At 42.7% G+C, this 22,895-nt stretch overlaps 1 protein-coding gene across 3 annotated transcripts in view; it reads left to right on the plus strand.

Moving 5' to 3' along the window:
• Positions 1-21,474, plus strand: part of PRORP (protein only RNase P catalytic subunit) — an 88,728-nt gene extending 67,254 nt beyond the window's left edge. For all 3 annotated transcript variants that reach the window (XM_054025992.1, XM_054025993.1, XM_054025994.1), the window contains 3 exons: positions 14,734-14,882; positions 18,323-18,518; positions 21,141-21,474. In XM_054025992.1, the coding sequence (XP_053881967.1) occupies positions 14,734-14,882; positions 18,323-18,518; positions 21,141-21,269 (474 nt within the window). In that variant the 3' untranslated portion in view covers positions 21,270-21,474. The remainder of the gene's footprint in view (positions 1-14,733; positions 14,883-18,322; positions 18,519-21,140) is intronic.
• The last annotated feature ends 1,421 nt before the right edge of the window (positions 21,475-22,895 follow it).

Consider the following 22,895-nt stretch of genomic DNA (forward strand, 5'->3'; position numbering starts at 1 on the left):
TTTATTTCAGAAGCATTTTGGCTGTAGAGCAGTGCTATTAGCGGTAAATATGCCCAATGGTGTGTGATGGGATGTTAGATGGGTGGGATCTGAGTTACTACAGAGAATTCTTTCCTGGGTGTCTGGCTAGTGAGTCTTGCCCACATGCTCAGGGTTTAGCTGATCGCCATATTTGGGGTCGGGAAGGAATTTTCCTCCAGGGCAGATTGGCAGAGGCCCTGGGGGGGTTTTGCCTTCCTCTGCAGTGTGAGGCACGGGTCACTTGCTGGAGGATTCTCTGCACCTTGATCTCTTTAAACCATGATTTGAGGACTTCAATAGCTCAGATATAAGTTGCGGGTTTATTAGAGGGGTGGGTGGGTGAGATTCTGTGGCCTGCATTGTGCAGGAGGTCGGACTAGACGATCATAATGGTCCCTTCTGACCTTAAAGTCTGTTACTCTGTGATCAGAGATCAGAATTGGGAGCAGCCTTGACATATTTATTTACTGTTTGGAAGACTAAGTGAACAGTTGGACCCAGATACTGCAGTGACCTCTGTGGAGGCAGAGATTCCTGTGGTTTTAGTAGAGCTCCAGGCAGGCACAGAGCTGAACTTACACAGAGCTCATCCAAGCCTAATTTAGCAAAATATTTTGAACTCCAAATTGTTTAAATTATTAGAAAATCCTAAAGTTAAGGAGAAATTCAAGAAGGCTCTAATTAAACTCAGGGATTGGGTAATGGCAAATTTAAATGTAATTTTCATAAATGAGAACAAATGCATACAGGGAAGAAACTTTTAATATGATAGGCTCTGAACTGCAGGATCCTGTCAGAGATAAAATCCAGAAATCTTCATAAATAGCTCAGTGAAAATGTCTGCCCAGTGCACGGCAGCACTTGGAAAGGAATAATGTTGCTTTGAAATATGTAAAAGGGAATAGAAAGTAAGAATGAATTAAATTATGACAGTGATAAAACAGCTGTGTGTCTGTTCCTTAAGAACTTTGTTCCTGTGCTGGCAGAGCATGTGTCTGTGGTTTTGAGTTCTTTGCGCTACCAGTGACTTGCTGTGTGAACATGGACAAATCTCTTTAACCTCTTCTTGCCTCATTTTCATCATCTGCAAAATGGAGATTATAATACCTATTTCTCAGGGATGTTGTGTGACTTTATTATTAAAAATTTGTAATATGCACTGAGATCCTCAAATGAATGGTATGATATATTTGTGTAAGCTATCATAGTTTTATTAATTTTAATCACCTCCCTTCAAGAAGCAGAGATTACATATGTTCAGCAAAGGGCAAGCAAACTGGTTAAGAGGCATGGTGCAGATTAACAACAATCATTGTGCCATCAGAAGCCATACACCTGAAGACCAACAAGAGATTCCATTCAACTAGGGGAAGGGTAATAAGTACTAGAATGAGACCTACAAAATAATGTAGGGTAGAATGAGAACTAACTGGTTCCTCCTTCTTACTATGTTCTCAATATGAGAACAAAGGATGCTCAATGAAACTAGAGGGCAGCACATATTTTAAAAAATAAGGAAACTTTTTATACAGCTTGTCCTTCATGTGGGATTGAGTAACACAGAAATACATTCAGACAGGTAATTTAGTAGGATTTGTTGAGACTGGATAACACGTGTAATATAATGCAAGCTAAGATGATGAAGGGAAAGCAATCCTAAATTTTCAGGGAATAAATTAATTGCCTGTAAATGTTAGGAAGTATTTTTTCTCCATGGCAATGCACAATTAGTTGGCTGAATTACAGGGTGCTTTCACCTTTCTCTGAAGCATCAGTTTCTGTTCGCTGCTGGAGGTGGAATCCTAGATTTGATTGAATAACATGTCAAAGGCACACACTGGTCCTCACTGAGGTCAGTAAGGCTGTCAAGCTCAAGTTAACATGAAATGTTGTAGATGGAGAGGAGTTGATTATGAGAATTCTCAAGTGGCGTGTGTATTTGTGCCATTTTTTTCAATTGTCTTCCAAAGACTTCCTGCTGAACAGATTATTCAGCTGCATAGCTGATATTTGACACTTAAGTGATGTGGCAACCTTCATACAAATTCTGCTGCATGGAATCTTATTACAGGAAGCATATTTGCATTATGCAGTTACATGGAAGAGTAATTAGATAACTTTACTATATTTTAGATAACTTTGAATTATTTGACAGATCAAGAAAGGGTTTATTCGTGCCTTTTTAGGCAAGGGACTTCTGCTGCTCTTTCCTTGTTACTTGTGCTATAATCTGTTTTCTTTATGACTAAAAGTAGTTTGATGGTGTGTCTGATGTCTTCCTTTCTTGAGAAACAGTCAGGCGTGGGAGTATACTCAGTTAGGAAATCCCCCAGCACAAGTGATGTGACTATGTATAGACCACCAGAAATAAATGTCCAAGTCTAAAATTAGACACAAAGTACCCTTTAGTAAAGTAGCATCAAGAACAGGAGTGTTCAGGAGGAATCATGTTTTTTCAAATAGCAAAAATGCATTATTCTAGGGTTCAGGCAACATTTTAGTTTGTATGAATAAAAGTTAATTTTAATGGAATGTGAAGCGGGGTGCTATTGTGAATGAAGGATTTTTAATCACTCTTCTTATGGTATTTCCACTTAATTTTCTTCATATTTTAGTTAACTGTTAGTTTTTCCATTGCAAAACTGAAGCAATTTAATACTCACACCTCCAAAATGTTTCCCCAAACACTTTAACTTTGTTTTCCTTATTCAGCGGAAGTAACTTCCACTTTAAAGTACAGAATCACTGGTGCCACTAAGATATGAGCTGTGTTCTGTGGGAGCAGAAAGTCCAAATGACTAGCATTTACAATCTAGTCATGTTCTTTATGATTTTTAAACACTTAAGCGCAGGGATCTAGCTTCCCTAAGCCTTGTATACATTCGGGTGTTGCCCCAATTCAGCAGTCTTTGGCCATTGCTGACCCCTAAGTGTAAACATGGACTTGGAAGGGTTTGCTGATTGAGTTTATCAAGTTTTACTCCTACTTCAAGCATGAGCAAACCCCAATACATTCCATCATTGCAAATGCTGACACACTAAGGCCTTGTCTATACTGCCGGGGTATGTCGACCTAAGTTATGTTTACGTAGCTTAGGTCGACTTACTGCAGTGTCTACACCGCGCTGCGTTGATGGGTAATGCTCTCCCATCGACTTACCTTACTCCTCTCGTTCCAGTGGAGTACTGGAGTTGACCGGCGAGCACTCTGCGGTCAATTTAGCGGGTCTTCACTAGAGACACTAAATCGACCCCTGCTGCATCGATCGCAGCAGCGTCTATCCTCAGTTACTGTAGTCATGGCCTTAGAGGCAGCACCGGAGTAGCTATCCTGATTGCTGAATTGAGGCCATATGTAGACTGGTCTTAGCACTGCCCCTTCTTTGGTGCCTCATTGTGATTACTGAAATCAGTTGAGGCACTCTTCCTGTCAGCAGGGGCGGCGAGTTGTATAGGCCTATGGTGCCCGTGCTCCACCAATATGAGAGCATGGGGGCCCAGCTCCACCAAAGTTCGGGGCTGGGTCTCTCCACCGGCAGCGCAAACAGGGCTAAGGCGGCTTCCTGCCTGCCTGCTCTGCTTTCGGAAGTGACCAGTATGTCCCTGCGCCCCCTGGGGGGGAGCATGTCTCCACACGCTGCCGCCGCCCCAAGTTGCAGCCAATGGGAGCTGCAGGGGCGGTGCCTGTGGGCAGCAGCGCATGGAGACCCCTCCAGCCCCCGGCCTAGGAGCTTCTGCCAGAGGGGTGTGCGGGTTGCTTTCGGGAGCCCCAAGGTCAGCGCTGCACCCCTCACCCTCTCCCGCACACCAGCCCCCTGCCCCAGACCAGACTCTGCACCCTGCACCCAAACTCCCTCCCAGAGCTCGCCCCCTGCATCGCCTCCTGCACCCCAACCCCCTTCCCCAGCCTGCACCGTGCACCCTAACTCCCATGTACCTTTCCAGTCTAGCTTTCACATAATTATTGATGCTTCAGCCAGGAAGATCCAATAAGGATCAAAAGGGTGGGATTTTCCACTCTTTGAAGATTGTACATGTGTTTATATTTTAAAATTTTAAATTTTGTACAGTGGCTAGATGCTGCAGTGGTGAGCATCAAATCTACAAATAACACAAGACCCTAGAGTCCAACAAATTAGTTTATCATAATCCCAAAATACTGCATCAAATCTTGGTCTTTCCTCATATAACGTCTCAACAAAGGCAGAGTAAGAACTTTGTGTGAGGTAAAGAGGTGGAATAAACTGAGAAAAAAGCTCCGGATTTGGGTTTTTTTTCAAAGAGATATAAAAAAGTATGCCAAGTATTACTTTTACTATTAAGCAGGGAGACAAAAAACTGTAGCCACCCCTCTCCAGTACCAGATAAATGCCAACACCTTTGTAGTTTCATTTTGGGGTCAGAAACAAAGATGATCATCAATCAGTCAAGATGCTTCAGTTTACAGGGGAAACTCCAGGGAACAGGAGAAGATAAATGTGACCTACAAAGGGTTTTTTAAATGGTCTTTTGCTCCTCATGATGTATAAAGAAGACCTGAAAGTTGGGTGTTTGGGTTTAGGGATTTTTTTGGAGGGGAGGGATGGTGAAGGGGGTTGATGGAGAAAATTTTAAAAAATGATTTTTTCATTAAAGTCTGGTCTTGTTTTTTCAGGAAGCCTGTGTGAATGAGTAGAGAAAGTAGGATTATGACATCCCCTTGATACCAAGCAGGGTGAACCCTGGATAAGTACAAGGAGAATTTTTTTATTCAGACTGCAAAAGGGGTTGTCTGCATAAGTTAAAGTGGTGCAAACTCCTGTGTAGACACTTATTTCCCTTTGAATGCCTTTTCTGAGTTTAGTTGAACCTGTTTCTCATTGACCGAGGGCTGGTCTACAGACAAACTTACACCAAAATAACTAAATTTGTTGTAATTTGCACCTTTTGTTATTTTGGTGCAAGTTCTGTGTGTGAACACTATGATTTCAGAGTAAAAGTAAATTTACTTTTAAATACTCTAAATTTACATGTGCAAGCTAAGCCAACATAACTTAGGTTTAAACTGTTATAAGTGTGTCTGATATAACTCAATCAGTTTAAAATTACACTTTTATTTAAACCAGTAGAGCAGGCCTAAATTTAAGTGAGAAAGGAATTGACTTATGCTAAATCAAAATAAGACACTTGTATTTCAAAATAAGAATGTCCATACATAAACTTTTGAAACAAAATATTAGAAGATGTTAATTAAAACCAGTTTAGTTATTTGGGTGGCAGTTTGTGCGTGGACCAGCCTTAAGATTTGATAGTCTTAAGGCAAAAAACAAGCTGAGGGGGGAAATCAAACAACTCCACGCCCCAGCCTTTCAGTCATCTTGTACATTTAAAAAAAAAAAAGGCAAAAAGAAAGCACAAGTCCATTTCCTTTTTCTCTTCAGGTCACTTTCAAGAATAAGTTAGTTATATCAACTATAGAATCGCTACGGTACCACTATCAAAAATGGAAAATTTGCTGTCTAGGATTACTCAGAAAATCTCTCTGCCATTCTCAGCCCACTGTGTGAGACTTTACCCAAAGTCAGACTTCATTTCCTGAAAGCCATTGCATGCAGTTAATTCTACCACGTGGAAATACTTTGAACACAATGTTTTATTAAAGCAATATAGTCTTGCCCTGAAGAATTCATTATTTTAAAAAAAGGTTTTTGTGCATAATTAAAAGGCTGTGTGAACTGATTAGTTAGGTGGGATTATGGTAAATAGGCATTTGAGTGGAAATGATGTAAATGGCAAAAAGAAGAGTTGTGTCTTCCTTTAAACTTTTGGCCTAAAATTTAAAAATTTCAAGTAGTATAAATCAGTACATTGGAGTAGCATTGACTTACAGCAGCTTAGGATCTGGCCCTACATGTTGTAACAATCAATTTTTAGAACACCACCAAAAATATTTCCATTAAGATTTTTAATTTCTGTGGAAACAATTTTAAGAAACCAAACATATTCTCTTTCAGTGTTTGCATCCCAAACATTGCAGCACCTGGCCTGTGCTCAGGGCCGGCTCCAAGCACCAGCCCACCAAGCATGTGCTTGGGGCGGCGCCTGGAGGGGGGCGGCGCGGTGTGGTACTCTGGCCCGAGAGCAGGGCCGCGACTGGGCTCGCTGCCCTCCCCGCGGTGCTCCGGCCGGTCGGGGAGAGCGGGGCCCCGGCCGGGTTCGCCGCCCTCCCCCTGGTGCTCCGGCCGGTCGGGGAGAGCGGAGCCGCGGCGGGCTCACCGCCCTCCTCCAGTGCTCTGGCCGCCGGGGAGAGTGGAGCCCTGGCCGGGCTCACTGCCCTCCCCCCAGTGCTCCGGCTGCCAGGGAGAGCGGAGCCCCAGCCGGGCTCGCTGCCCTCCCCCCGGCGCTCTGGCCACCGGGGAGAGCGGAGCCCCGGCCGGGCTTGGCGCCCTCCCCGCCGGGGGTGGAGGGCGGCCGGAGGCTTTTTTGCCTGGGGCAGCAAAAAAGCCAGAGCCAGCCCTGCCTGCGCTGGAGAACCTGCAAGTGAAAGTGACTATAAAAAAGTGAAACGGACCAATCAATTATCCCTGTACAGTTGAGATATGCAAAAAGTAAACAACATAAATAGTGAGAAAATATAATTGAACTTTAAAATTATTTCAGCTCTAATGTGTTATTAGGAACATAGATAAGGAAATTTGTTATTTAAAAATATATATAATCTGACAGGTTTCAGAGTGGTAGCCATGTTAGTCTGTATCTGCAAAAGGAACGATGAGTACTTGTGGCACCTTAGAGACTAACAAATTTATTTGAGCATAAACTTTCGTGTGCTAAAACCCACTTCATCGGATGCATGCAAACGAAAATACAGTAGGACGGTATATATACACAGAACATGAAAAAATGGGTGTTGCCATACCAACTATAACGAGAGTGATTAATTAAGGTGGGCTATTACACTGGTCTACAATTTTTGAGAAGTTGTCTGCTTCAGAGATAAAATGTGCTATTTATTATGTATTTTGATGTGCTGAATTCAAATATGACAATTAAAACAACTGATTGGCTACTCTTTCTAAGATATTTAAGTTTTTACATTTTAGGTCTATGTATATTCTGTAGATAGTAGAGTTTTAATCATAAATTGTAAACTTAGGTCTTTTCATGTGTTTATGGTTGCTTTACATGATAATATTTACCTGTCCTTTTTATGTAACACTTTAAAAATCATCAAAACGGTTATATAAATAAAATGTATTATGAAACAAAAGGCAAAAAACAATTATGTACATAGTTTAGTCCTATTCAGTGTCTACTCGGCGCTTCTTGGCTTGTCTCTGGTATTCATTAAATGGAGCATCTCTTGTCACTGTCCAGCAATAGTCTGCAAGCATTGATGGGCTCCATTTGACCTGATAGCATTTCTCCATTGTTGCAATGTCCTGGTGAAATCGCTCGCCGTGCTCGTCGCTCACTGCTTTGCAGTTCTGTGGAAAAAAATCTAGATGAGAATGCAAAAAATGTATCTTTAGTGACATGTTGCAACCAAGGCTTTTGTATGCCTTGAGGAGGTTTTCCACCAACAACCTGTAGTTGTCTGCCTTGTTGTTTCCGAGAAAATTTATTGCCACCAACTGGAAGGCTTTCCATGCCGTCTTTTCCTTGCCACGCAGTGCATGGTCAAATACATCATCTCGAAGAAGTTTACGAATCTGAGGACCAACAAAGACACCTTCCTTTATCTTAGCTTCACTTAACCTTGGAAATTTTCCACGGAGGTACTTGAAAGCTGCTTGTGTTTTGTCAGTGGCCTTGACAAAGTTCTTCATCAGACCCAGCTTGATGTGTAAGGGTGGTAACAAAATCTTCCTTGATTCAACAAGTGGTGGATGCTGAACACTTTTCCTCCCAGGCTCCAATGACTGTCGGAGTGCCCAATCTTTCTTGATGTAGTGGGAATCTCTTGCACAACTATCCCATTCGCAGAGAAAACAGCAGTACTTTGTGTATCCAGTCTGCAGACCAAGCAAGAGAGCAACAACCTTCAAATCGCCACAAAGCTGCCACTGATGTTGGTCATAGTTTATGCACCTCAAAAGTTGTTTCATGTTGTCATAGGTTTCCTTCATATGGACTGCATGACCAACTGGAATTGATGGCAAAACATTGCCATTATGCAGTAAAACAGCTTTAAGACTTGTCTTCGATGAATCAATGAACAGTCACCACTCATCTGGATCGTGAACGATGTTGAGGGCTGCCATCACACCATCGATGTTGTTGCAGGCTACAAGATCACCTTCCATGAAGAAGAACGGGACAAGATCCTTTTGACGGTCACGGAACATGGAAACCCTAACATCACCTGCCAGGAGATTCCATTGCTGTAGTCTGGAGCCCAATAGCTCTGCCTTACTCTTGGGTAGTTCCAAATCCCTGACAAGGTCATTCAGTTCACCTTGTGTTATGAGGTGTGGTTCAGAGGAGGAGGATGGGAGAAAATGTGGGCCCTGTGACATTGATGGTACAGGACCAGAAGTTTCATTCTCTTCCTCTTCCTCGTCTGACTCAAGTGAGAATGATTCCGGTGCATCAGGAACCGGCAGTCCTTCTCTGTGGGGTACTGGGCGTATAGCTGATGGAATGTTTGGATAATGCACAGTCTACTTTTTCTTCTTTGACACACCTTTCCCAACTGGAGGCACCATGCAGAAGTAACAATTGCTGGTATGATCTGTTGGCTCTCTCCAAATCATTGGCACTGCAAAAGGCATAGATTTCCTTTTCCTATTCAACCACTGGCGAAGATTTGTTGCACAAGAGTTGCAGCATATGTGTGGGGCCCACCTCTTGTCCTGATCTCCAAATTTGCAGCCAAAATAAAGGTGATAGGCTTTCTTAACCATAGTGGTTATACTGCGCTTTTGTGATGCAAAAGTCACTTCACCACAAACATAGCAGAAGTTATCTGCACTGTTCACACAAGTACGAGGCATCTCTGCTCACTTTGGCTAAACAGAAATGTGTCCCTTTGCAAAATCAGACACTGACAAATAAGAGAGCACAACACTGTATGATTTCTAGAGCTGATATAGGGCAATTTGTTCAGCAGAGTGATGTAATCTTCGTTATGATTGCATCATCCATGACTTCTAGGAATAACATGATGCAATTCATATCGTGTATGACACAATACCAGCTTCAGATTGCATCATTCATTGTTTTGCCTAAAAAGCAAGTACTGTCCAAACCCAGTCATAAATTTATTCATAGATCCAGTCAAAGATCTATTTTAGTCATTTCTGGTTTAAATTGAGATCCCTTCCCTTTATAACTCACTTATCCTCCGCCATTCCCAAGTCAAGGGTCGTATATACTGACCCAATAGCATATCTTGAAAACTAGAGCCAATCAACAATTTTAAGCATCATTTTCATTCTCAGTGACCCAGAATTAGTAAAGTTTGACTACATTTATTTCAGAAGCATTTTGGCTGTAGAGCAGTGTTATCAGCAGAAGAAAAAAAACGTTTGTAGTGAAAATCAGGATTGCCCATTTCCAACAGTTGACAAGAAGGAGTGAGTAACAGTAGGGGGAAAAATTAGCATGAGGAAATAGTTTTTACTTTGTGTAATGACCCATCCACTCCCAGTCTTTATTTAAGTCTAATTTAATGGTGTCCAGTTTGCAAATTAATTCCAATTCTGCAGTTTCTCTTTGGAGTCTGTTTTTGAAGTTTTTTGTTGGAGTATTGCGACTTTTAGGTCTGTAATTGAGTGACCAGAGAGGTTGAAGTGTTCTCTGACTGGTTTTTGAATGTCATAATTCTTGACATCTGATTTGTGTTCATTTATTCTTTTGCATAGAGACTGTCCGGTTTGGCCAATGTACATGGCAGAGGAGCATTGCTGACACATGATGGCATATATCACATCGGTAGATGTGCAGGTGAACGAGCCTCTGATAGTGTGGCTGATGTGATTAGGACCTATGATGGTGTTCCCTGAATAGATATGTGGACAGAGTTGGCAACGGGCTTTGTTGGACGAGAGCTGAGGAATCATTGTTCTAAGTCAACCATAAGCCCAGGAACCTATCCTTGCAATAAAGAGAAAGAGAGAGAGAGAGAGAGAGAGCCTGTCAGACAACTTACTTTATCTGCCATTTTATAGGCTAAAACCATATTGTTTAGTTATTGTCTAGCCATATTATGAGCTATTTCTTTCAAGCAGAGGAAAGTAGACCCCATGTATGTAAAGAAATGTTGGATGTCTAGCATGATTTCCTGCAAATGGCAGCCAACTCTGTCAGTCACTAGTAAACTCCACTGCTCCGCTCCAGCACCGAGACCACCTAGGCCCATCTTTAAATTTGGGCTTGTCTGCACTTACAGAGCTGCATCAGTGCAGCTGTGCTACTGTAGCTCTTAGTGAAGACACTACCTATGCCAATGGGAGAGCTTCACCCGATGTCGCATGTGGGGTTCCATGCGGAGCGGATAAAGCACACGACCAATGTGGTTGCAAGCTGAATCCGAATCCTGTTTATTGCAAGCTTTCTTTTATAGTTATTCTCAACATTACATAACACAATTAGGCTATAATAACACATCTATGGATTGGACAAGAAGGAGAATCATGTGTTTATCACATGTATAGCCCCACACCGATTGGTTCAACTGTTCCTTACATAAGGCCATGATTTGTTTACCTCATCTTATATAATACTAGACCACCAGGGGGCCTTACATAAGGCCATGATCATTTTATATAATCCTAGACCACCAGGGGGTCTTACATAAGGCCATGATCATCTTATATAATCCTAGACCACCAGGGGGTCTTACATAAGGCCATGATTTGTTTACCTGGCAAGTGTCCCATCGTGACCCTTACCGCCTCATGGAACTTTTCATTAGGTTGGTGTAGGGATGATACATCCCCACACCTCCCCCCTTTTTCTTAAATAAGGCCTATAGGAGGGTCCAACTAACATTAGGACAATTACTAGCCACCTGACTACTTTTTTTGAACCTATAAAACTGATGACAGGTGACATTTAACAACTGGGAAATATATGGAGAACTATTAAAAAACATAACATTACATAAATACCCACGAAAACCATTGGGGTGTAAATAAGGATAGCCAATAAGACATGTCTTCTTGGCCAGTCTGGTTCGCCCAGGTGATACAAACATTTTGTCGTGGGTTAACAAAAGGTACAGAGTTTGGACATACAAAGACCCCTTCTCCTATAATAAGGAGTCTGAACAAACAGAAGTACAGCATTATTAGGTGTTTAGGCTGTGACAAACAAGTGCAAGTCCGGTGCCACGGGGTTCTGTGGATCCGGTGTTACTACTGGATAAGCCTCAGGCGCAAATTCCCCCTCTATATGGGCTTCCCTAATAAGTCCGCGCCAACGCCTTACGGGGTCCGGGGGGCCCGAGCCGCCCGGGATATTGTCCGAAGCATGTCGCAGGGTGGAAACATCGGATGAGTATGCCGGAGGCTTTGGAGCAAACGGGTTGGCGACATCCAGTGGCCGGTGCGTGGACACGTTATCCCGTCCAGTGCACCCAATCGCGCAGCCCCACAAACCACAATGAGGACAGGGGGTAGCTACATCATCCGCCGGAGGGATCTTATCTGGCGGTTTTTTCCTATATGTCCTTTCAAAGTTAGATAAGCCTGGCTCCGCCATTCTTTTCAACCTATTCCGCAACTTCTCACCCTGCCCCGGGAACTCCGCCCGGAACTCTGGGGTACAAACATCACTGGTGACAGGAAAGCCGGGCTGGTTCAGGGCTCGCAATGTGTGGGACTGCGGGGGATGGCTCTTACCGGCCAAATGGGACAACTGATTCAGCATGTCCTGTAGCTGAAGGCCCTGTTTGTACATTCCCGCTTTTCTGCCCCCATTTCAACAAACGGGACAACGCGTCAGAGGGAAGCTTCTCTCCCCGCTTTTTAGCGATGCGTAATAAAAAATCATGCACCATCTCCTCCCCTGCAGACAAAGCAGAGCCCATTTTATTAAAAGCAGCCGCTCACCTGTGAGCTCACGAACGTCTCTCTCGGACGACCAGGAGCCGGTATCCTCCGGTACCTCCTGCCGCGGCTGCCACCTCCGCCTTTTCTCACCGAACGCTTCCGTCGGCTGTGAGCTCACGAACGTCTCTCTCGGACGACCAGGAGCCGGTATCCTCCGGTACCTCCTGCCGCGGCTGCCACCTCCGCCTTTTCTCACCGAACGCTTTAGTCGGCTGTGAGCTCACAAACGTCTCTCTCGGACGACCAGGAGCCGGTATCCTCCGGTACCTCCTGTCGCGGCTACCATCTCCGCCTTTCCTCACCGAACGCTTCCGTTGGCTGTGAGCTTACGAACGTCTCTCTCGGACGACCAGGAGCCGGTATCCTCCGGTACCTCCTGTCGCGGCTGCCACCTCTGCCTTTTCTCAAACCATGTTCAGTTTTTGGTCGTGCTCCAGTTGACACTGAGCTTGGCAAACCATCTAAATCTTGGTAGCCTGCCCTCTTATTCCCACAGATTCCCTTTATCTCTGTGAAGAAGGCCTGTCTCCACCTTAACAGGGCATGGCTGTTTGCGCTTTTTGGAAGAAGGAGTTTTGGAAGGAGAAGAGCCAGCACTGAGAGCCTCTTCAATACCTAAATTTAATTGTTCCAGTTTCTTCATGAGAGATGACATAGTCTGACCACTCAGATCCTTTTTTTGGTTGGATCTGCTTTTTCTTTGCTCAGCTTTTGAGACAACACCTGTTGGGTCTACTGTCTGAGAACATTGATCCCTGCTAGCTCACTCTGGGCAAAGTCCTGGCTGCCTTGATGTTTAAGCCGAATCACGTCGGGGTCACCATTTGTGGCGTCCCAGGCGGAGCGGATAAAGCACACGACCAATGTGGTTGCAAGCTGAATCCGAATCCTGTTTATTGCAAGCTTTCTTTTATAGTTATTCTCAACATTACATAACACAATTAGGCTATAATAACACATCTATGGATTGGACAAGAAGGAGAATCATGTGTTTATCACATGTATAGCCCCACACCGATTGGTTCAACTGTTCCTTACATAAGGCCATGATTTGTTTACCTCATCTTATATAATACTAGACCACCAGGGGGCCTTACATAAGGCCATGATCATTTTATATAATCCTAGACCACCAGGGGGTCTTACATAAGGCCATGATCATCTTATATAATCCTAGACCACCAGGGGGTCTTACATAAGGCCATGATTTGTTTACCTGGCAAGTGTCCCATCGTGACCCTTACCTCCTCATGGAACTTTTCATTAGGTTGGTGTAGGGATGATACATCCCCACAGTCGCAGATAGTCCACCTCCCCGAGATGCGGTAGTTATGGCAATGGGAGAATATAAATATAGCACTGTCTACACCAGGAGTTAGGTTGGTATAACTGCATCACTCAGGGGTGTGGGTACCAACACAGTTATACTGATATAAGTTTGTAGTCTAGACCAGGGCTCAGTGTACATAGCCTTCACCCCCATCGTTCCAGTATTATAGCAGCAGCAGCTAGGAGAGCCAGCAGACAATAAACCATAAAACATTTTTGGATCCCTTTCCCACTTCTATGGCTACTAAGTGAATCCTGTCTTGTTCCTATGGCAAATGAGCCTGTTGAAGACAGTCACAAAGAGGAGGAGAGGGTGGGAGAAGAAACCAGGGGGAGGAGGGGCAGGGGAGAGGGCTAGGGAGTCAGCAGTGATAGAGGAAAAAATACTAACAGACTATGGAGGCAATAGCAATAAAGAATTAGGGAGCTCTCTTTCCTAAAGCATTTGTGTGCAGGCAATGTGCTGCAATCTCAGGAACTAATTTTCCTCCTTTTTTGGGCAATATGGTAATGCTATTAATTTGCAGTTGATCCATATGTGTGTTCAGTGTACTTAGAGGGTTAGGTTCTCCACCCTGTCCGATCTCTGCCTGGGTGCAATGGAGAGGGAAGGCCACAGGGAGACAATTGTGGCTCCCTAATCCTCAGTGACCTGGCCCCAGAACAAGTTAGAATGGCACAGGTGCAGTTCTAACTTGCCCCTTTGGTGTATGGTCCCTCAGTGGAGACTCTGACATAGTGGTGACTTTTACCACCCTGGAATATTGATTCATGCCTTGGTTGATACTGGTCTTAATGATGCTTTCATCAACCACGTCATACTTTTATAGTCTCTCTTCCTCTGTTAGAGTAGTACCGATCAATTATACTTTTGCAACCACTACAGTAGGTGGTGCTAGTGGAGCAGCACAGGCTAAACAATCAAGCCTTCCTCACTTCCTTGACTAAGCTCAAGGGCTTCACCTCCGCACCATTCCCAGTGTGAGAATCCCAAGGTGATTCAAGTCTTCCATTTGACTCTTACTTATTGAGCTGTCCAGAGAGCTCTGCATCAATTCCCATGTATTAATTACAAGAATGTTGCGAAAGTTTAAAGCAGTTAATAACAGTACATTTTTCTTTTTGTGTATGTGTTTGATAATTGACACTTTTTAACAGGTTAGTTAATTTTTTTATACTTAAAAATGAGAGTTTCCTACCTACTGCTGACCCTAGGAATGATTCCTGGGAGACTGTCCAGGAAATTATAGGAATCCCTTGACTAAAGACATAGAGAAGAAAATATAGTTCCTGTCATTCTTGTTTTTACAGCTAAAACAGTCTGTGCTTTTGCTTTTGTTTCCTGCAGCTACTTGATGTTGTCTTCCACCTGGCACAGCAGAATCTGCGGTTGCTCGTGCTGGGCCGCAAACACATGCTGACTGGATCTCATAGCTGGAAAAGGCACATTGTGGCTGCTATGCAGAAGAAAGCAGACTTCTTCTTTGCTGAAAATGTGTAAGTATTGATGAAGATGACTCAGTTTACTGGCAGTCAAAACTAGATTCATTTTTATATTTAATTACTTAAACCAGCTAATTTTGTGACTTACTACAATACTATTTATTATTAAGCACTGACAGTGCTCAGCCCTATACATGCAAAAGAGAACAACATATTCCTTGCTCCATGGAGTTTACAGTCTAAATGGACAGAGAAAACAGATTAAAAATTGTGCTAAAATACAGAGCTCTAATAATGTAGATGTCTGAGACCAATACAGGTTCGAATGAGGATCAAGTGGAAGGGGGAAAATTGAGACAGAGGCAGATTGCAATTCAAAAACAGGTGGCCGTTTATTAATGGGAAAAAAATCACAACTTGGGTTGGGGAGGAGCACTTTTACCAACCAACAATACAAATTCAAACAAGTAACCAACCAGAAATATCACCAGAGCAGTAATATAAAACAAGCTATATACATTTAACAACAAGGAATCTACAACTATTTACCAAAAACCAGAACAAACATACAGAACTGAATAAACTGTAACAATTTGCCCTCTATACACTGTACAAGAGATTTGGTACCAAGTAATAAAGAAAAAAGGGCCTAACCAACAGAATATCTACAAAAATTAATACCTGCATACCACACTTCAGGCGCAGCTGACCAGCAGTACAGACACCAAGGACATGATGAGATGGAACCCGAAATTACACGACACGAGCTAGCTAAATCCGGAGGAGATCCTGGCTGAAAGGGTGATCAGGCCTTTCAGCTAACACGCGGACACTCCTGCTGATTTAGACCAGAGACATAGTTTTGTTCGAAGACCCTTGCACATGCTAGCATCTAATTGGTTCCCCGCTCCTACACCAACCAGGCTCCAAGCTGGTGCCCCCTACGTAACAGGCACTGCACACGGCACACTAGGCTTATGCACACGGCCTGCTGGAATTGTAGCACACGATACCAATGTGACCTACAATTGACCAGGCAGAAGGTTCGAGAATGGTCACACGGCCCCAAGGTGCTGCACACGACACCGATGTGACCTTCTGACCGACAATTGGCCATCCGGACGCCATGACAGAGCATAGGGCTGCGACAGTAGAGTCTTAGGGTATGTCTATACTGAAATAAAAAACCCGCAGCTGGCCCAGGTCAGCTGGCTTGGGCTGTGGGGCAAAAAATTGCTGTGTAGATATTCCGGCCCAGGTTTGAGCCCAGGCCCTGGGACCCTCACCCCTCATGGGGTCCCAAAGCTCAGGCTCCAGCCTGAGCCTGAATGTCTGCACAGCAATTTTACAGCCACACAGTCCGAGCGCTGTGAGCCCAAGTCAGTTGACTTGGGCCAGCCGTGGGTGTTTGAGCGCTGTGTAGATGTACGCATATTGACACCTATATGGATCATCAGCAGGGTAGGAACCTTTAGATCCACAGGTAGACCTCTGCCAATTGAGCTAACAGATTAACTGATAGTATAGATTGTCATCCTATATGTCAGTGGTTTTCAACCTTTTTCATTTGCGGATCCCTAAAAAATTTCGAATGGCGGTATGGACCCCTTTGGAAATCTTAGACATAGTCTGTGGACCACCAGGGGTCCACAGACCACAGGTTGAAAACCACTGCTCTATGTAGACCAGTACTAGAAGGGGATGAGACGCACATTTTGCCAAATATTTCTTGACAGCAGAGGAATGTTGAGAGTAGGGAACCTTGAGTTCTACTCCAGGTTCTGGAAAGGGAAGTGTTTTTGAAAAATCTTAGTTCACACATGCTCAGTAGAGACTTGTTAGAGTTTGGCAGCTAAGTGTAAATGGAATCTACAGAGAATTTAGCTAAGATTTTTCAGAAGCTCATAACTTGGCCAGATGGGGTTGTTTTTCATGGGAACAGGAAAAGGCACATCCCTGGCAGAAAGATTCCCTCATCCACTATGCTGAATTTAAGTCCCTGCTCCAGTTTGGATGTGCTAGAGAGCTTCTCAGCAAAATGGTTGTAATAATTTTTAACATGGGCAAAACTGCATTTTTTCTTAATCTTCTCAGAAGGAGATCAACCAATTTTGCTGAAACTTTAAAAACAAACAAACAAACAAACAAAAAAACCACGCTATCCAGCCTGAGCAGAAAGCCAGCATGGAAAATTTCAACCTGAATGGTTAAAGTTTGGCAAAGTTGTAAGCAACTGAAAACAGAATCTTGTAATGCACAGTGTTAACTATAGACACACCTACTGGCTCTACCTATAATAAATGTGCAGCATTTCTTCTGACTTACCTATTTTTAGATCCTTGGATGGAAAGTACTGTAGAATTGCAGAGCTGTTGTTATGTAATGGAGCTTTTCTCAGGGAGGGATAAAAAGTTTAACAAAAAAATTAATGTCCCCACCCCATCCCACATCTGTCTGATTTCAGTGAAGATGAAGTCGAGTATATTCTCTGAAAAAATCTTAGCGTTTCTTGGGAATGAACCCACCCACAAGTCTATGAATCAGAGTTACACTGTGCTATGCATGACACTAGAGCAGGGGTAGGCAACCTATGGCACACGTGCCGAAGGCAGCACGTGAGCTGATTTTCAGTGGCACTCACACTGCCCAGGTCCTGGCCACCAGTCTGGGGGGCTCTGCATTTTAATTTAATTTTAAATGAAGCTTCTTAAACATTTTAAAAACCTTATTTACTTTACATACAACAATAGTTTAATTATATATTATAGACTTATAGAAAGAGACCTTCTAAAAACGTTAAAATGTATTACTGACACGCAAAACCTTAAATTAGAGTGAATAAACGAAGACTCGGCACACCACTTCTGAAAGGTTGCTGACCCTGGCACTAGAGACACTATCAGATGCTCACATGAAATTATTGATCTATATGGATGCAGTACAGTTTTGTGCAAGTATCAGAGGGGTAGCCGTGTTAGTCTGAATCTGTAAAAAGCAACAGAGGGTCCTGTGGCACCTTTGAGACTAACAGAAGCATTGGGAGCATAAGCTTTCGTGGGTAAGAACCTCACTTCTTCAGATGCAAGACACATACTTCTGTAAGTCTCAAAGGTGCCACAGGACCCTCTGTTGCTTTTTACAGTTTTGTGCAAGTGTGTGGGGCCCCTGAAGACACAATCTGAATGTTAGTGCTTCTGTTCACGGTAGCAGTTTATTGTTAAATCACATGGTAAGTTACCATGTTGTTACTTGCTGTGTTGTAGTGGGAAGGGAAAACGTTCTTTCTTCTAGGCAGCTAAATTTTAATTCCCTTCCAAAAATTTGGATGCTTTGTGGTAAACAGGAAAAGTTCTTTGTTTTAACAGAGAGCTTGGTGGTGATGGGAATTTGCATTAATGATGATGAATAAAATTCAGCTGAATGCTTGATTCATTTCCTGCATCCTTTTAGTGCCCATGAATGACGTTCGTCTTTACTCTTCGTGGTTTATTTAGGTCAGAAGATGACCCCTTCCTATTATATGCCACTCTTCACTCAGGCAGTCATTGTAAGTTTCTTACTAGAGACCTCCTGCGAGATCATAAGGCTTGTCTTCCCGACAATCTTACTCGGCATCTGTTCTTTAAGTGGCAGCGTGGACACCAAATGGTGCTTTCCCACTACTGGCCAGGAAAGAGAATAAAATTTCAGGTAAGTTCTCTGCTCTCTTCAGAAAACCTACAGAACATACTCAATAAATGCATAAAATATGAGCCACAACTAATAAAAAAATGTAGAAAAAATTCCTATTGAGGCCTAAGGGCAGAATTTGTATGGATGAGCACATAAGAGGCAGTGTGCTCAAAACTCCAGTTTCACTCTCAAATAGCACTTCTGCTCACAAAATGTGTGATTTGCCATTGTAGGCAAGAGGACTGATTAATAGACAAGAAAGTGACACTTCAAGGGCATAAACATCTGTTTACCTGTACAGTTACATGTTTGCCTTTACAGACCTTTTGGGTGAAATGTATCATAGGTGGACATACTTGAAAATTTTACCCTGAGGGTATGTCTACACTGCAATGTAAGTGCACCATTAGTGGGACTCGAGTCAGCTGACCCGTGTTAGGGACTCATGGGCTTGAGTGTCTACATTGTATTTTAACCCTTTGTTAAGACTTTTCTAACCTGTGCTCAAACATAGGGCTCTGGTGTCCACACTGCAGTGCGCAGACCCAAGTCAACCCTAGTAAAGTAAACTGTATCCCAGAATCCCTTGTGCTCCTCACCCTTGAAATGTCGCTGTTCTAGGCCTAGGACAATGGTGTACTGTGTGAAAACTTTACTGCCTACCCTGTACATTGCCAGGAAGCAGCTCATTTTGCAAAAGTCTTGATCAATTCGCTCTCCATTGCAAACCCAGGAGGCTCTCTGATAGCATACTTGCAGACCAGTGATCGGAAGAGAATGGGTTAATGGTGACCTCAGCTGCTGCCATTTGCAAAGGAGGGGTGGGTTATATTTCAATAGAGTGGATTGAAGATTCTTGGGATAGAGAGGGCTAAGGAGGTTGTCCTGTGGAATTGTGGGATACTTCCAGCTGACTCTTGGGACCTGAGTCAAATGGTGTCTACACTGCAAAGCAATAGGGCTTGAATCCTGGTTCCCAGCTCACCTTGAGCTCGGACCCTCCAGACCTGCAGGGTCCTGGGACCATGGGTCTGAGCCCTGGGTTAGTGCAATTGCAGTGTAAATGCAAGGGGGATTAGGCTTGAGCCTAGGCTCAAGACTGGGCTTACACTGCAGTATAGACATACCCTTAGAGCCCTTCATATCCGGCTTCCAAATTCTGCTTTTTCTTGCATCTGTTATAAGCATGAAAATAGATCATTCTCCTCTTCAGTTCTTCCATAAAGTGTGTATTTTTAATCCCAAAATAGAATGCATTTTTAATTCCTTTTTAAAGACGTGTTCACAGACAAATACAGGTATTCAGTGCAGCAATGTTCTAAACAGGTAGGTTCACAGATATCTAAGGTGCAATAAAGAGAGACATATTAGTCAGATATGCAATCAGTATACAGCTAAATGAGTGACGACCTTTTGAGCATAGTATGCGTAGTTTTGGCTGGAGGAAGTCACTTGCTGTTTCCTTGGCGAGACCAATAATAGAATACTGCGTACAGTTATGGTGTCTACAGTTTAAAAAGAATGTTGAAAAATTGGTGAGAATGCAGTAAAGAGCCACAAAACAAATTCAAGGGCTGGAGAAAATGCCTCTCATTGAGAGAATTAAAAAGCTAAATCTGTTTAGTTTATCAAAAGAAGAGTGAGAGGTGACTTGATTACAGTATGTAAGTAGCTTCACAGACAGAAAATACCAACTACTAAAGTGCTCTTTAATCTAGCAGAGATAGGCATAATTAGAACCAAGGACTGAAGTTAAAACCGGACAATTCAACTTAGAAATAAGGAACACATTTTTAAACAGTTAGGGTTGATTAACCATTGGAACAAACTACTAAGGAAATTGGTGGATTCTCTATCTCAGGGGTTGGCAACCTTCAGCACGCAGCCCATCAGGGTAATACGCTGGCAGGCCGCAAGACATTTTGTTTACATTGACCGTCTGGAGGCACGGCCCCCCACAGCTCCCAGTGGCCGTGGTTCACCGCTTTCTGCAGCTCTCATTGGCCGGGAACAGCGAACCACAGCCACTGGGAGCTGCGGGGGGCCATGCCTGCAGATAGTCAATGTAAACAAATTGTCTTGCAGCCCGCCAGCGAGGATTACCCTGATGGGCCACATGCCGAAGGTTGCCAACCCCTTTTCTATCTCTTGATGTCTTCATATCAAGATCAAATATTTAAAGATACACAAACCAGAAAGATTCTGTGTAGAGGAAAAAATATTGAGAAGATGAGTCATGATCCAATGAAAAAGATCAAGTAAACAGTAGAAATCTTGAAGTCAACAAAGAGATTCCTGTGGTGGTGCTTTTTGAGTTCAACAGACTATAGTTAAAGAAGAATACTAGGACTCTGTTAACATTTTGTATATTTATATTAACTGGGATTTATACACGTCTTAGGTGGGTTGGGTGCAAGGTTTATGAACAGAAATATCCAGTGTTCCTTGCAGTCAGACTACCTATCTATTTACTTTAACATGCTCTGCTTTTCGTGTTTGCTGTTCTGCAAAACCATCCAACAGCTTTCCACAGATACTCCTGAGAAAGGGCAGGAAATGTTTGCTAGTCATTGCAACATTTTTATTTTTTTTCCATTGAGGAAAGTCAATATAACATTTTTTTCTTGTCTTTACCCACAGCCTATTCTCACTTACGACACAGTGGTACAGACTACTGGTGACACTTGGCATATTCCCTATGATGAACAGCTGGTGGAAAGATATTCCTATGAAGTGCCAACAAAATGGCTTTGCCTTCAACGGAAATAATAAAGAATGCAGTTTTACAAACTAAAACTACAATTGTTTGCCACTGTTGCTAACAGGCAGAATCCAGTGATCATGCACAGTCATGGGATTAATACACCAAATATGAATCCTACAGCTGACTAAATGTTCACCAAATTCATATCCGCTGTAACTCCATTGAAGTCAGAGTTCATTTTGCCCTGTAATAAATAAGAGATTTGTTGTAGCACCATTTATTAAGATTTTATTGGGATGAGGTGATGAAGGGATTGAGCACTAGGATGGTCCATAGATCCTCCTAATAAATTTTAGCTTCTAAATTTCCAAAGATATAAAATCTTGAACTTATTTCTTAGTTAAAATAATAGTTTGTTTTTTACATAAAAATTGATCATATTAGGGACTTCACTGTGGGCAATAATATGACACAGCTGAATTTTGTATAGCCTCTCATAGAAACTTGAGGTAATTAGAAGACAGCAAAAGTGGTATAAATTACAGAAAAAGTGTTGTAAACCATTATCATTATTTATTAACTATTTGTATGACAGTTGTGAATCCTGTTTTTTCCATCTACCAGCCTTATACGAGAAAGTCAAATGGAAATGAAATATTTATCTTTGTGGAAGGATCTGAAGAAAAATTCACTGTCAAGTTTTGCAGTATAAGAAAGCTGATGGGCCTCTTACCAAATGAAGTAGCTCCCACCTGGGCCCTCACAAACAGCTTTCCAGCATGCAAACCACACCCTGAATGTCTGCGTGTAACTGTAGCCTGCCATACACACACTCTGGCTTTCAACAGCCTTGGTTATACTGCAGGGTGTTGTCTAACTGCACTTCCCCAGTCTTAGATTTTCCACCAGAAATGTATGTCCTGTACTGCCCAGCCCTCTCCTGGACACTACAAGTTATATTAAGTCTGTTATTCCTTTAGCAGAATAATATGCCAACTTATTATTTCAAATAGTTATTCAGACATTTCAATTTAAATACACTGGATTAGATAAACAGTAAAACAAGTTTATTAACTACAAAGAGAGAGATTTTAAGTGAATACAAATAATGAGGCATAAGGGTCAGAAATGGTTACAAGAAAAATAAATATAAGATGTTTACTAATACCCAACTTCATAAACTATAGCAGATTCAAGCAAAGTTTCTCATTATATGCTTTCAGCAGTCTTACTGACCAAACCTTCCCCCAGAGTCCAACAAATGTTTCTTTGTCGCTTCAAGTGTAGTGAATACGATGGGTGGGGGGTGTTCGTACCTCCTTTTTATAGTTTCAGTCCCTCTCTTGAACAACATTTCCAGCTAGGCACCAGGAGACAAAAAGTCTATGAGGAAGGATGTTCCCTGCTGCTTTTTCCTCACCTCTTTGAGCTTTCTTTGCTCCCTGCTTGATGACTCTGTTTACTACTTAAATGCAAATTAAGCAGAGCACTCATTCCTTTGTTTAGGACAGACTTATTTGTCAACTTCTGTTTGAACAGGGCTGTGGGATTTGGAACATGGGAAAATACATGTTTTATCAGCATGATACTGACCAGCAAATTATGAGTCTTCAAATGATACCTTACAAGGCATACTTTGTACAAAGATTATTACAATAGTAGGTAGGATGTTAACAAGGGATTCTGTTAAC

This window comes from Malaclemys terrapin, chromosome 4, assembly GCF_027887155.1.
Source record: "Malaclemys terrapin pileata isolate rMalTer1 chromosome 4, rMalTer1.hap1, whole genome shotgun sequence".
NCBI lineage: Eukaryota > Metazoa > Chordata > Testudines > Emydidae > Malaclemys > Malaclemys terrapin.